The following is a 16419-nucleotide window of genomic DNA, read 5'->3' as shown; positions in this document are numbered from 1 at the left end:
AGTTTTCTTGTTTGCACTGTGAGGACACAGATGCGAATCAATGTCATTACAGTCAAGGATAAGTGCTTTAGAGCAACTTCAAGGAAAAGCTACCATCATCTCCATCCCTTCAGGAGAGCTTCACTTCAAGCAGAAACGCCTCCACTTCTCACCGGAAGAAAAAAGCTGCCAAATATTCTACATCTCAAATACCAGATTCACTTGAAATGAAGATGAAAGTCTGGATGTCTTCAAGGAAGAACAACCACTGCTCCCTGGTATCGCATAACAGGTTTCCTGTTACCCATTTCCAGGGTAAATCTTTAAAAATTGTCCAGCAGGTCCTATAGCCACTCACTGCCCACTACAATCCCTCCCCAGTTCTGCATAATGGAATGATATGTGCAGGCTCTCCCCAGACTTCACATAAAAAGCCCTAGGAAGAAGTGGGAAACAAAAAAAATAATAAAGATACCTACTTTCAGGTATCTCCACTTCCACCGACAGCTTTGTCAGAAGCACTGTTGTGGTGTTACTAGTACAGACTTCCCTTCCAGCAGCACCACAAAACCAGAAAGCTCAGTACATAGGAAGCAGGTACACTAAAAACAACACACGTGTGCTGGAAGGGAAATCCTGAATCCCTGCTTTAAAATAGAAGTTTTTGTAGTTTTTCATCTCTCATACATTAAAATTAAGGTTGTTGATTGAGGTTTTTGTTCTTATATGAGAAAATGATTTTTAAACAAGCAAACAAACAAAACGCTATTTTCCAAAACAAATCCATGGTTCTATGGATTGCTCTAGCGAACTAGAAAGGAAAAATAATTCATTAGGGAGGTTTTCAGTACATCAAAGTAACCAAGTGAACAGCTTGGTAACATTTTGTTATTCACAAATACACTTTGGAGAACTCGTAAAAGGTAGGACACGTACTGGAAAAAAATTCGCAGACAAGTTCAACCTAACACAAAGGAACTGGAAAAACACAACTGTTGGCAGAAGTTTTCAATTACCATACGTCTGTAAGACCAAAAATAACACAAACACTTACTATGCACAGCTCTTTAAAATGCTTTATGCATAGCCAAATCTAGCAAGGAGCTAATTATCACAATAAAGACTTAAATGATCAAGACAGAAGTAAGAAGAATGATGTTATCAAAGCAGCACGGACAATTGAAGCACGTTCACATCACCACAGTGCTCATACCTAACACACCCTACAAAGATGAGGGGGAAAAAAGACACATTCCAAAGCTCAAATACTTTCCCTAAAAGATAAACTGGGATGAAGATTACCACGAGCAAATAGAGACAGAGAAACAACTACATTTTAATCTAATTTATCAGCCGTACCTAATCAATCACCTGATTTATCGCTATCAGATATTCTTGTACCACATACAACTCAAAAGCCAGAGCCCTGATTTCCCCCCCCCCACCTCCCTACCGCATGGAAAAATTCCCTTATTTCCTGGCTGCTATTTGACATTTAACTGGCAGAGGGTGGGTGGGTGGAAAAGCGTTCTCTTTCCAGTTCCAAGTATTTTAGGAGGAAAGTAATTGGGTGAGGAACACGGTAGTTTAAAATATATATAGTTAGTCAGCACCATAAACCTGATTACTAGGCTAAGACAACTTCCTAGCCACGCACACAAGAGCGGTTAGCATCCTAGTTCAACGACTAACCGGATCCATCAACAGCCTGGGTGGAGAGAAAGGAAAGAAATTAGAAGGTATTTCTTCAAATGAAATATATATTCTCTGCGGTAATGACAGTCTGCTTGGAAACATGCAAACGGGTGAAACGTGCTAACTCCCAACAAGCCCCGAGGGCTCGCTCTGTAAGGCTGCACAAACACCTCAGAGCCTGTCTCGTAACTCTTCCCTGCAGAGGAATGCCACACCAGTTCTTGTTGGGATTTTGGATGTAAAGTTGTAAACTTACTCACTGTTGGATTTCAAGGCTTAGCAGCCCGCAGAGTATGCTGTGTGAGAAACGGCAGCCAGGAAAGCACACATTGTTTTATATTGAGGTGCGCAGAGCTGAAATAAGGTTTAAAGAACGACGTAATACAAAGAAGTAACAGTGCATAAATACCAAACTAAGAGGTTCCTCAGCTGCTAAGCTCCACCTGAGTTTTCTTCCTTCCCACGAGCCATTTTTTCCCAGTAAGCTATTCCTAACTGAACACGCACAACTTTTAAGAACAGAAGAGTGGATGGTAATACTGCAGGGTTAATTCAAACCAGAACACTTCAGGATTTATGGGCACCTTCACACTTAAGCATATCCTGTGGTTACTTTTAAAAACAAAGCAGGAAGGCACTGCACTTCTAGGCAGTTTCACCTGCTTTCCTCCCACCTGCCCTTTAAAACAGACAGTGATGGGATACTGACAGACAACAGGCTGGGAATACATTTTGAATTTCACATGTTAATCTTCCAAACCTTCCCCAAAGCAGCTATTTCAGTCAGTCTGGATAATTCACGTGAGCCGGTATCTATCGGAAGGAATGCAAACAAAGGTTATGAAAACAACAGGGCTGGAGCCTGTACTGAACTCTCTAATTCAAGTCTTCATTAAAACAGACATAAAAAAGGTGTGCAATTGAACTCACAAACACAAACCTCTCAGGGGAAAGAGCCTGCTTTTGACCTAACGTAAACTTGACCCAGGCTGCTATATGATAAGGACAGCCAAATGACAATGTAATGCCCGTCCATCATGTGACGGCTATTTTCAGCCAAGTAAATCTAGTTTCGTATTTCTAGTAACAACTTCCTGAGGCAGAATCCTGGGCTGCTTCGGCTGAAAACCGTTAGCCCTGCTTCAGGTTTCCAAGCGCTGACGAGAGTCCTGTAGTCACATCAGAGTGTAGCAGACAAAACTTGGTGCAGTGACTCACGCAGGAACGCTCCTCTCTGAAAGGTTATTTATATAACTGGAGTTCCAGTGGAAAATGCTGTGTTTTAGCAATTTGCTGCACAGAGCCTTAATACTAGCTATTTAGCTGACAGGCATCTGAATGACTTCAAAAGTCTCACTGCCTCCCACAGAACCTCTCTCTAAAGATAGCCATCATCTACTTTTGTTGCTGATACACTTAATAGTTAAGTAAATACTGGTGCTTTATGCAGAAAAGGTTTCTTACTAGTTGTAAGCCGCAGCTGGAGACTGAAAGCTAATTAAATGATAGCTTAAAACAAAAACAATCAGAGAATAACATGTTGGAAAGGACCTCTGGAGCTCATCTGATCCAACCACCCACTAAAAACAGGGCTGGCTTTGAAGTTGGCTCAAAGTACTTAGGGTTTATATGTTTGATAATTAGGTATGTTAACAGGCCTGTTTCAATGTTATCAGAGAAGCTGGATGTGCAGCTCGGCATTATAAACTGCTCAGGTTCACACTGTGCTTCCCATCAAAGGTATCTCGGCAGGGTTACTTGCCACTCCCTGCTAAGAGGGTCTTCTCACGAAAGGCATTGCTTCATTTCACATCAAAACTGACCACAGGCTTTGTAGAATCACAGAATGGTTTGGGTTGGGAGGGACCTGAAAGCCCACCCAGTTCCACCCCCTTGCCATGGGCAGGGACACCTCCCACCAGCCCAGGTTACTCAAAGGTCCATCCAACCTGACAAAGCCTGTGATTAGCTGGCCAGGTAAATGCTAATGATGGCACAGGAAGGCAGGGGGAAACGCACCTGGGTGTAGGACAGCTAAAATTTTGGCAGGAGTGCACTTTTACTTTGTTTGGAAACTGCAGCATCATTCACTTTAACTATTTTCATTGCAGCATCATTCACTTTAACTACTGGTCTCCCTGATTCTCTCTGCAGTAAGCTTATCGAAACACAGAGGAAAGCAGGACTTTGCTTACAAATAAGACTTCATGATGCTGGTTCCTTTCTCATAAGAACATATATAAATCTTTAATGGGAAGAAGCTTGAAAATTCTCACTTTCTTCTTTTAAGATCACAGGGAACACATAAATGGAACAGAACTGTCAAGAGGCTGTGCCATTTAAACTGCAAAGAAAACAAGAACTCTGCAAGTCCAACAAAGACTGGTACATGGAGCTTGGTAGAAGCTATGTGGGAATAAAAATTGGGCTGGGCATGGGGATCAAATGACTGCAAAAAGGCTGAGGAGCATCTCCCCTCCTAAAACAACACCCCAACGGGACTCAAGAAGAGACAGGACACAGCTCACCTGAAAACAAGAAAAAGATCAACGCAAAGTATCTTGAGATGAGGCAAATGGAATGGATTTAGCACGACAGGCCCTCAAAAACCAGTAAGGGACACAGTGGGCTTTGGGCAACCTGACCTGGTGGGAGGTGTCCCTGCCCACAGCAGGGGGCTGGAACTGGGTGATCTGTAAGGTCCCTTCCAACCCAAACTATTCTGTGATTCTACAATTCCGATTCTTGAACCTCACCTTTGTAATGAAACTTCCTTACAAAGCAAGTTTAATCTGGACTAATTGAAGTCAATGGAGAGGAAACCTATTAGTGCTACCAGTTACTCCATTAGCTCATGCGACAAGTTTGAACAGCCCCACTACCCAGCCATGACAATGATCCATTTTGCGATTGGATCATTTTAGTCACAAATTTTACATTAGAAGCATAGTGTAGAAATTACAGAGAATGACATTCATGGAATCAGAACACAGAAAAGTTGGGAAATGCCAGAAAGAAAAAATTAAATTGCATCCTTATTTTCCAAAACAAAACGTCACGTACATCTTCAGTCACACTGTCATCCTTCCCTGCTTGCTCCAACAGAACTTTACTCCCATTCAGTGAGAAATCAAATCTTCCTCAGAAAAGGTATTAAGACTGCATAAAAAAAAGCAACTGCTGGCTTGATCCTCTCGTCTTTTGCTGCAAAATGAGAAAAGCATTTAGCCTATGGCACAGGGGACTGACAAGGGTCCTGGGTGAGTTCAAGACATCCTGGAAAACCACATAGACTGTCAATCACACCACGCTGGCAACCAGCTTCAACCATTGCACAGGTGGTCACTTTTAGCAAATTCTTGATTTGATTCTTCCCCATCTAACATCTTCTTTCTTTACTTTAAAGAATACTTCCCTTATTCACCTCATAGAAATCTTAACCAGAAATATCAAAGTGCCATACAATCCGAAAGTTATACAAATGATGTTAGACCTAAGTAGTTCAGTTTCATAACCTACTTAATTCAAACAGCTGTTTAAAGCTAAGACACACCCCCTTCTTACCAAAATACTCCTTCCCACTGTTCTTACTCACACTTGAGTACCTCATCTTTTATTTTCATTAAGTGCTCACACACACCACCCAAAGACAAGGATTTAAGTTTGGCTGTTGGGGTGACCATTCCCATATTCCACAGGAAAGAAGAGTATCAGATTTAATTTATATTGTCTGAGAATAAAAAAAAATAAAGAGAAAGATGAGACTTCATAGACTGAAAATGTTTGGAACAACTCTCTACCTACATTATCAGTCTAATACAAAAATCTCTTGTTTATGTAACTCTTCCAGAAGGACCATACTCTTTTTTGTTATTGATTCCTTTGTGTTTACATGCTGAAACGCACCAAATCAGTGACACAGGTCAGTTTATAATCATTAACCATTGCTTTCAGAATCTGATACACTACTTAAAGCTCTACCAAACCACCTTTCAGACACTACAGGGGATATTTAAAAAGCAGCATTCTTTTAAAACCTCATTTCAAAACATGTTTTGAGAACAGCTTCCATAAACCCATACCTCATATTCAGGCATATGGTCAGCAAGAAATTGCTGCAAAGCTACAAAAAGTTACACTCGAGGCAATTTCAGCAATTAGAAAGCTTTTTCTGTGCTATAATTAGCAACAGCTGGATAAATGGAAAATAAACTGCAATATAAAGCAAATTATTTAAGACAAAGATTTTTATCTTACTAAAAACAAAATGCTACCTGTTCTTTCATTTTAAAATACAAGAACAAGACACCAAAGAATTGTTTTGAATGCTTAAAATTTCTACAGCAGGCTGTCATTACTGTAAACTACTATGAAAATGTTTTGATAATAACCTTGATTCATCTTCCTATTTTCCAGCAGGCTCTCACATGCAAAAAGATAAAAATAAAAATATAATTTAGAATGCATATCCAACTACACTCTGTGATGTGCCAACAGTCTTGAGAAGCAGTAAATTCTTCTCTAAAGCCAGAAGCAGCTTGTGGAAGAGGCAGAAAAGGATGACTGTTACTCTAGCCTTCCTTCCCCCCCCCAAAGCTTCAGTCTTTACTGACAAGATCTTTATGACTCCTACCTATTCAAATATGGCTCAAGGTGGCCCCACCCCTGTATTCAAAGACTATTCTGGCATGGAAACAACCCTGGCAGACCAAAGTGAAAGTAAAATTTAAACAAAATAAAAAGGCACAGAACTTCAGTTACTCAGACAAACAGCACATCACAAAAGTCACTGATAATTGTTGGATAGCATCAGCTTGTTATATTGAAAAAAATTCCATTATACACAGACAGTTAGAATGTCTGTTGTACCTAAAAACAGTTCAAAAGCATACTAATATTTTCAGGTCAATATTTTTCTTCTACAATAATTTGATATGTTGATAAACATCAGCTCATCACATGGTTTTCTGCCATAAACACTCTGGGAAAGGATCTTTCTGTATGAATCATACAATGATGCTTACCCCATTACTATGTGACAGAAAGCAGTATGAGACAGAAATCAGCTCAGCATCATTTTGATACAGTAAATTTGAAAACTTTATTTGAGAAACAGAAGATATCATCAATGTCAAACATAGAAGTGTCCCGTCCCCTCCCCCCCACACACACACTCGTTCTCCATTCCTAGCACCATCGTACACATGCCTCTTATCTATGGTGTACTCTTAGAAAGTCACCCAGGTTACCTTCTGAGGTACAAGAAGTAATACTGAACCAAATTAAACTTCTTCCAAAAAAAAGAAAAGAAAATCCACAACCACTAAACCATACAGTACATGTGTGTATACATACACTATCAGGCATCTAGAACAGAAGGCAGTTGTCACAAGCATGCATCAGGCAGAAGGATGTGGACTTCAGTTGTTCAGTACTCACAAGTTATTACTCCATCCTCACTCACGCTGTTTCATGCTTTCCAGATGCAGGCTGGCAGCCCACAGGATATGGCCATCTGCAGCACTCACCATCGAAACTGATTAGATGCAGCTTAGCATTAAGGAGATAGACATGGAAGTCATTTTTCTATTGGATCTAACTTTCTCAACTAATGTTTGGGGAAAGGATGAGATGTGTAACAATGTCTCATACCCTCCATTTTGAGTTTTTATGCAGCATACTAAAACATACCTATAATTCACATAGCTAACAGCATTAACTGAAGTTATAAGTTGAGAGCAAGCTCTTTTTGTTCTATGGAAATTAAAAAACAAGTTAGCATTGCAGAAGTCCTTTTGCTTATCAGGGTTACTGAGTACATATTCAACAGCCATCAGTACAGAGTCTTTGAAGCTTCCTGTCTTGAATTATCACTCTAAGATCCAGTTCACAGGTTTGATTTTACAGCACTCAGAAGCTGTCATATCAAATACATGTAAGAGCACCACCATCTCGATCCTCTATACTCTGCAGATGCAACTCAGTACAGGATATGACTCTGCACTTAGACCTGCTTAACTGTTCTTCTTCCACGAACATACTGGGTCTGCCTTCCTAATATCAGTAACTACTAGAATCTTCATTCCCCTAACCACATAACTGCAGTATTTTACAAGAAGCTCTTAGAAGGGTTTTAAAAAAAGTACACACATGATTAAATACAAATCATCTCATAGTTACAAATCATAGTTTCCTTTCTCAAACATGTTCCAAAGCCTACTTTTACCCAGAACAGTCTGTGATCCTTTAAACACTAGGGGTTTGTTCAACATTCAATCCAACACTCAGCTAACAAGTATGCAATTACCACAGAAGCCATACTTTGCTGGACCACTGCAAAAACACTCATCTAATCCTGGGTTGGTAATTCATGGATTACTGGAGCTGTACATCAGCATCTACCAGAAACAGTACACACAAGTATCTTCCCTACAGGTGTAGCGATGGTACAGCAATTCAAAATACTACCTGAGCACAAGAATTTCATACCACTTCCCAAGAGGAATAAGTATCAAGTTTCTTTACCACTGTATATCAGCTTAGTTGAACAGGTGACTAGTCACATGTTTATCTCAGTTTGGGCAGGTTTTTTCATTTACCTTAAGGTAGATAAGAAAATCAGTAATGCCACCATAAAAATCACCCCAAACTACAGCAGAAGCTTGTCTATAGGACACAAAATACTATCAAAAATTTGTAATCAATATATTAATATGACACTAATTTTACTACAAAGATGTACACTACTTCGGTTTCTGTATAATATAATACACGGAAAGAGAAACAAAAAAAAATCTCCAAACATGTTTTCAGAATCAATTATCTAAAACCACTAAGATTTGTTCCTATTTTGGTCTCCTGCTGACTGCTGACAGACTGCACAGATACAGGACCTGGTACAAGGCCAAATTTACAATTAATCCGGGGGAAAAAAGTCAGCATGGCCTTTTATCTCTACTTTGAAGAAAAGAGGAGTAAATTTTACTTATCCAAAACAATGCTGAGCAGTAACTGCAAATATATCAGGAAAGTAACATAAAACAACCCCAAATCCCTTAAAATGGCAAAACGAGGCAACTCTTTTGGTTGTTTTGAGAAAGAATGAAGTAAATTGGTTACTCCACTTCTATTTCTAAAACAGTAATGGAATTTCATCATCTAAAGCAACATGATGCCTTGCCTTTAAAGTTTCAGTCCTGGTTTCCTACCTTCTCTATTCAAAGTAAGGATTCTTAATTGCTGCTTTCCTTATATATGTTTGCATCTTAATTACATTTATTCCAGTATAAAATACATATAGTGTATGAAACGTTGCTAAGACAGGGGAAACACTGACTTTATTTAAAGACCATTTTGATCTCCAGTCATTTTGCATTGTAAATTCTGTTGCCTAATTCAAATGACTTGGAAAAGCGCCCAACTCTCCTCCCTCCTACCCCATACAACCAGTGACAGCTCCCAAACATGCAGCAGAGCTATAACTACACGTTAGCAGGCCTATGAGTACAGATCTTATTACGACAGTGAACAAACTATTTCTTGACCCCATCCACTTTTATTAGTAATACAAAGTGCAAGGAACAGAGAAGAAAAATTGCTTCCCGCAGAGTTTGTGTTCTAGCATGTGATCTTTAAGCATAATATTTTAAATAACGGAGTATTTACATTTCAAATGACTTATATTCATGTTGAATTCATTCCTTTCACAGAACAGAATGTTCTTATCATATAACCATCTGGTTATGGAAAAATTAAATCTTTTTAGGAAACTAATAATTAACATTACTAACTGTAGTGTGATAGCACAACAGTATTACTTGCAAATCATTACTAAGCATAGTCACAGGACAAATCTTAACACATTACTCCTGCAATAACCACTTTCTTAAAAATAAGTAAGTCAGTGAAATATTACTGAGATAAATGGCTTATGCAGTAATCACTCCTAATGCAGGTATGAGAAAAAATAAAATGAAAAACTAATAAAAATCACACCTTACATACATTGCTGCTCACCTGAGATTCTTTTCCAATAACAATAGAAAAAAAAAAAAAGAAGCAGCAAGTGTTTGGGATGTTAGGTAATATTAATTGAAAAAAACAGCTCACTACATCTCAATTTCAGTCCCTGAAGAATATAAAATGCCCTATATTTTAACTTACTTGAGTAGGACAGTGCTGCATTTTAACTCTATTTCCATGATCAGAAACCAAAAGAGCACACACTAGTTTGGAGCTCATATTAGACAGATAAACTGGAACAACAGTAACGAATCAATAGTAAGAGATATCAGGCTCCATACACTGTCCACTGTCTTACACAAAATGATTGAAATTTGTGATACTCTAGGATAACAAATAGAAAAGAGAAGGAAAGAGAATAGCCATTGTCCGAGACAAGTTACACAGATAGCAAAAAGAATAATTAGAAGCTTAATGACTATAAGAGCAGACAAAAAACACTTTTGATTGGACTTCTGTTTTCCAGGCTGCATTCAGTCTGGAAGCTACATTTATTTGGATGCATGATACTTCCAGAATATAGAATACAGTTAGCAGAAGGAAAAGAAACAAGACCTTTAAGATTTAACAATATGATTAAAGAGGGGGGGGGAAGAAAAAGGAAAGAGTGATTTACAATACAACTGCCAACTGACGTATCAGACAGTCACACCTTCAGGGAAACACTGCATACTGATCAATTGCTTTCTGACAGCACTATGATATGCAGGTGCTTGCAGCCAGCACTCATTTCTCTCTATGAATTTCTACCCACAGCATACATTCAAGTCAAGAGGCACCTTTCTAAATTTGTAGGTATTTGGCCAATTCCATGCAAGAATTAATTGCTATTTTATCAAAGGTAACTAATTACGATTTAGAGTTTACACACAGCAGTAAGCAGGAGTATCCACTGCCTAGTTACTGGCACATAGTTACTTATACAACCCTCACAACAAACCCAGGTTCAATTAATTTATTTTAAATGCGTCAAATCAGAACGTTTCCATTATATGACTGCATGGTAACAGGAAAAAAAAAGAACCCATAGAGCTATTGTAAGCGCTATTGTAAGAGCTATTGGACACTTTATTTAAGACTCGCATCTCAGCTTCAAGCAGTAAAATCACCTTATCTCTTTTATATACAGTTCCCATGTTTACCACGATCTTGTAAAAAAAAAAAAAAAAAAAAAGAACTAGGATAAAAGACACAAGAAAACAGAAGTAAGAAGTCTCCCATTTCACACCTATACCCTATATTCACTCTGGATGTCTGCAACTCACATAACTTCCTTATCAGAGCTGGGATGGGTCACATCAGGTACAATTTGATGACAAGAAGACCGCAACTTACATACTGAACACTGCAAGCCTGCCTAGTGCACAGGCACACAGAGCACCCTGCAGAGACACGCATGGCTATCACCGAGCAGAGAACAGGCAGCAACAAAATCCCATGGAAAGATTCAGCAGAAATCCCCAAGACTTCTGATGTGGAGACTAAGATAGCACCAAGCTCCTCACAGCCGATTACCCCAGCAGAACAGGACACCCGAGGCCTTGATGAGCGCTGCTGGGTGGCTGGCTGTTAGCTGTGTTTAAAGAAATTTAACGCCACAGGTAAAAATTACAAAGAGCTAGTAGCCAGCTGTGAAGCTGAGCTTCAGCTAGCTGTAAATATTTATTAGAAAGCCCCAAACTTTCACAGGAATGTTCCACTTTCGAAGAAAACCTTTTAAAGCCAACCACAGCGATGCTCAAATACGGCCACCTGAGCGCCCTCACCTTAGCCCTCCCCTCACACTGAAACCAGCCAAGAATCCCACCTCATTTTTCTGTCATTGCCTATTAAATAACACTTTATTTAAAGCCGTTAAGACGCTGGTTTTGTCAGCCTTTGCTCTCAACTTTTCAAGAAAAAAAAAAGAAAACCTTTCTCCCCAGTCACAAGACATCGCAGAGACCTCGCGACGTCCCAAAGGCGGGCGTCGCTGACATCCGAGGGGGAAAAAAAAATACAAAATAATTAAAAAGGCAACCCAAAGCCTGAGGTAAAGTTTATTTCTGCGAGGGAAACCCGGGCCGCGGCGGCGGTCAGGGCACGGCAGGGCGGCCGCCTCAGGCGCTAACGGGCCGGGAGGCGGCGGCGGGGCCAGGCCACCGCGGCGGAGGGACGGTCCCGGGTCCCGAGGGAGGCTGGCGGAGCGGGGCCGGGCACCCCAACGCCGGCATCTCCTCGCCTCCTCCCTTCCAGCTACGGGCCTGCAGCGGCCCGGGGAGGAGGAGGAGGCGGCCAGCGGCGGGCCCCAGGCCGGCCGCGGGGCTCGGCTGCTCCCTCGGAAGCGCCGAAGGGCGTTGTTGGGCACTCACCCAGGCGGGCAGATCCGCCGAGGAGACGCTGAGCCGCACCGCCTCCTCCTCGTCCTCCAGGAAGGCGAGAGCCCGGCCCAGGCGGGAGGTTTTGCCGCCGCGGTGCCTGCGGATCCAGAAGAGCCCGCACAGGGCGATGAGCACCCAGCTGAAGCTCAGCCCCAGGTAGCCCAGCACGTAGACGGGGAAGATGAGCACGAAGCTCCTGGCGAACTGCGACACCAAACCCGTCACGTCCACGCTCAGCAGCGACGGCGGCGGCGGCTCCGGCACCGAGTCCCCGGCGGCCGCCGCCGCCTTGTCCGCGGACCCCGCTCCGGGGGGCTGCTTCGCCGCGGCCCCGCTCATGCTGCCGCAGCGGCGGTTCCTCCGACTGCTGCCGCTCCTCCCGCTGCTCCTCCTCCTCCTCCTCCTCGCATCCTGCGCCCGGCCCCGCTGGCCGCGCACCGACACCAGCCGCCGCCCGCTTCCGCGTTCGGCCCGGCCCGGCCCGGCCCCAGCCGCGGGGAGGCGCCGGCCGCCCCCTTCCACTCCTGTGGCCGCCGCCTCCCGCAATCCCGGGCGGCCCCGAGGTTCCCTCTCCACAGCCCCGGGCCTGCCCGAGGAAGAGCCGGGCCGTGAGGGGACTCCCCCGTCGCTTCCCGGCTCCCGCTCGGTGGCGGAGCTCTGTGAGGAGGCAGGCGATGGCGGGCACCTGGGCGCTGCTTCGTGCCTCCCCACAGACACGCCGCGGCTTCTCCCCTCTCTCTGTAGCCACGCGTGTGGTTGAAAGGTTTCCACCTGTTACGCCCTTCTGTGGAAAGCTTCACATTTTCCTTGGCTTGCTGTTGAGGGATGTTATTAAAAGATGGGCTGATACACGGCTTGGGGGAGCCAGGGGTTGGTCACTCAACGCCTGAGTTACAACAGGTGCCGCCTGAAGTTTTACTCACACATCCTTAGATAAAGCTGCTTCCTTTGTCATTTTGTCAATATATAGGAGTACCCGGGGTGGTACCGACAATCCAGACTCTTGGGATTACACAAGTCCTGCTCTGCAGAACTAATAAATCCTGATTTTCCACAGGTTTGCATCCTATGTCCCTTTATAGATATGCTTGCTTCACACACCTTCCTCCTACCATTCCTTTATCTTGTCAATAATATAACCCCACCAATTTTGGGAGGGGCAGCTGTTGCTTCTCCTTGCTTATCAGTTTGCTGGTACACCCTTGTTGATTAATCTCAGCATTTATGTGCTGAGTATTATCAGTATTATTCATCTGGACATAAGCGCCCAACCTTCCACTCAGTGGGGCAGTCAGGGCTCTTTCTCCTTTCTTCGGCCAACTTTCACAAAAGTTGCAGGGCTCTGAGACAGGCAGGGGAGAGCAAATTTAGCCCATAGGCTAAAAAGTTATGAAAAACATAAATGACAAACAGGGAAGCTATGTTAGTTTCACATCCTTAAAAAATGAAAACAATCTCATCTCAATTATCCAGAGAAATGGAAAGTCAGAAAGGAAATGGCACAAAAGATAAAGCTGTTTGGCCAGTATTGTACAGCAAAACTGGAAACAGTCCAGATCTTGGTACCTGATTGTGTTGTTCCTGTATCATCTTTCCAAATTCCCTTCATGCCTGCACTTAAACACAATGGATGACTCGAGGAAAAATAAATGGCCTTAGATTCACAGAATCCAGAGTGGGTGAGGTTGGAAGGCACCTCTGAAGTGCTCCCTCACACTGAGCCAGAACCTCCTGTGCTTCAGTTTGTGCCCGTTGCCTCCTGTCCTGTTGCTGGGCACAACTGAAAAGAGACCAGCTCCAACCTCCCAACACCCTCTCCTCAGATATTTATATATATCAATGAGATCTTCCCTCAGTCTTCTCTTTTCCAGGCTAACCAGGCCCAGTTCTCTCAGCCTGTCCTTGTACGTCAGGTGCTCCAATCCTCTGATCTTCGAAGCCCTCCTCTGGACTTGCTCCAGTAGTTCTATGTCCCACTGGTACTGGGGAGCCCAGAACTGGACACAAGACTCCAGGTGTGGCACCACCAGGGCTGAGTAGAGGGGGAGGATCACCTCCCTTGACCTGCTGGCAACACTCCTCCCAAATGGCTAGGAAACTGCAGGGCAGCATAATACTCTATAAAAGCTTTTTTTTTTTTTTTTTTTTTAAACTGGGGATATCGAGTATGACTGTGACCCATTTGGATCCCAATAATATCAAACTACTGTAAATGTGGCTGTGGGTTGTTTGTCTGTGTGGTTTTGTGTTGTCTGTTTGCATTTACTCGATTCCTAAATACGTGTTTTGCTGATATAAACTTTCTTGTGAATTTTTCAGTTCTAAGGTTGAGTAACACCTAGTACAAGTGGTCATATTCTTTGATGGCTCCTTCAATTACTGCAAATACTGTCATGATTTTCTCATTTTTTCAATCCCTTCATTATAGGTTTTGGACTCCATTGCTCCATTTTACTTCCCTATTTAGCTTCACAGTATCAGAATCAGGATATTACTGTACCACAAACCAAAATTAAAATTCAAAATATGAGAAAAAAAAAGTGATTGAATTAACATGATGTTATGCCAACTAACACTTCACCATATGCAACATTTTATTCTGCTGTCCTTTACGTCTCGGTGTGCGTTCTGCAAATGAGCTGGATATAGAACTGGTAGAGTATCCCATACAGTCAATAATAATATATCAGAGAAGCACAGTAGAAAAAAAAAAAATGAATCTTGTAGTAGCATTTGGTATGATGAACACATAATTGTAGGCCTGACAACCTAGCATTGATCCTGGCCAGACTGATGAATTAGTCGATACAGAAGTCTGATTAATTAGAATTAAAGGTGAGTGATACAGCGCCAGTCAAATAGGAAAACAAAAGCGAGATCTTGTGATATTGATTTGAAAGCATTTATCTGTAACATCAAGAGAAAGTTCTGATAAAGAGGTTACAGCTGACTTCTTAGAACTGTAGATAACCAACTTGGCCTCACGCAGTATTTTGGTGAAGAAACTGGGTGGTATAAAATTAGCATACCATTATTATAATAGAGACAAAAGAGTCTTGTTAAGATACAAAATCTGCTGCTTGAGGGTTAAGTTAAAGTCACTCTCTTAGAGTACTTGATACAATGTTATCAACAGAAGTTATTTGTTTACTCTTTTATTTATTTATTTATTTATATTTTTGTTGGTGTTGGCAAATTGCTGAATAATTTGATCCAGAAACTTCAGTTTGTTAAGCTAATTCACATATTTCCTGATCCTGCTGTTTTTTTGATACTTACAATAGCTGTCTTCTTGAACATGTCAAGAACACTTGTAGTACTTATACCACAGAGATCACTCTGGCTTTTCCTTAAGTATCCTATAGTGAATTATATCAGCTACAGAGCTGATTACGTTTATCTCAGATTTATTCTTTTCATATCCTGCTTTGTAGGCCCGTTGCCTCCTTAGAATTTTAATTAATAATTTTTGATTACAATATTCCTTTACACACATTCTTAGTCATTTTTGTTTGTTCCCCCTTTTTGTAGGATTCCTTCTTTATTTCATTAAAACTCAGTAGCTTCCATTGGAGTAAAACCTGGGATTACAGTAGTTTGCTGTGATGCCTTTTAACCAGTAAGTACCAATACTATATTTGAAAACAGCTTCCTAGAAAGATCTTGCTTATAATTTTTTTTTTTTTTTTTTTTTGGGGGGGGGGGGGGGAATGGTAGGAATGAGAAAAATTGGCAAATTTTAGTTCATATGGTGAAAAAGAAAAATCTAGGTTTCCCCCAACTTCTTTGGATTTCACACAACAAAATATGTTTTGGAAGCAATTTTAATTGTTGCTTCCAGATTAACACTTATTCTTCCTGAAGACCAGTATTTGATACTTACTTGATTTGACCTTATTTTAGTCAACAGCTTTGTTTCAGTATGCAGCTTTTCTCTACAGATTTTTAACTACCGAATAGAAATCTTTAACTATGAATAGAAATATGAGAATGTTTACACAGATAGGAGTTTTAGCTTTAAAAAAAAATAAAAAGGAATTATTAATGGAAAACATATTTTTATTTAAGTGTACTTCTGGGTTTGATTTTGTCCTGCTGTCTCAACCTGCTTCAGATCATCTAGCATATAGCATGAATATTTTCTGCCTGCTTCAAATTATCTAATATGTAGCAGAGAAAGAGTTAGAAGACTCTACCATCAGTATATAGAGCTTCTGTTGTTTGGAACAAACCCATGTATCTCTGATATAACCCAATCTGCCTTCATTTTCACTGAATGCATAAATTCTACTAATGATAAGATGCTCAAATATTTATTGTTAGACGTATATGTTCTTAAGTTTTCACCTTAATCATCATTTGT

At 41.4% G+C, this 16419-nt stretch overlaps 1 protein-coding gene across 4 annotated transcripts in view; it reads right to left on the bottom strand.

The window, feature by feature from the left end:
* ESYT2 (extended synaptotagmin 2) overlaps positions 1 to 12529 on the bottom strand; it is an 80526-nt gene extending 67997 nt beyond the window's left edge. For 2 of the 4 annotated variants that reach the window (XM_027450446.3, XM_027450447.3), the window contains exon 1: positions 12048 to 12528. In XM_027450446.3, the coding sequence (XP_027306247.1) occupies positions 12048 to 12395 (348 nt within the window). In that variant the 5' untranslated portion in view covers positions 12396 to 12528. Of the gene's footprint in view, positions 1 to 12047 lie in introns of all 4 variants that reach the window. The other 2 variants (XM_027450445.3, XM_027450448.3) reach the window with 2 other exon arrangements.
* Positions 12530 to 16419: the final 3890 nt, after the last annotated feature.

The sequence above is a fragment of the Anas platyrhynchos genome, chromosome 2 (assembly GCF_047663525.1).
Source record: "Anas platyrhynchos isolate ZD024472 breed Pekin duck chromosome 2, IASCAAS_PekinDuck_T2T, whole genome shotgun sequence".
Classification (NCBI taxonomy): Eukaryota; Metazoa; Chordata; class Aves; order Anseriformes; family Anatidae; genus Anas; species Anas platyrhynchos.
This window is presented reverse-complemented; position numbering and strand designations above follow the sequence as displayed.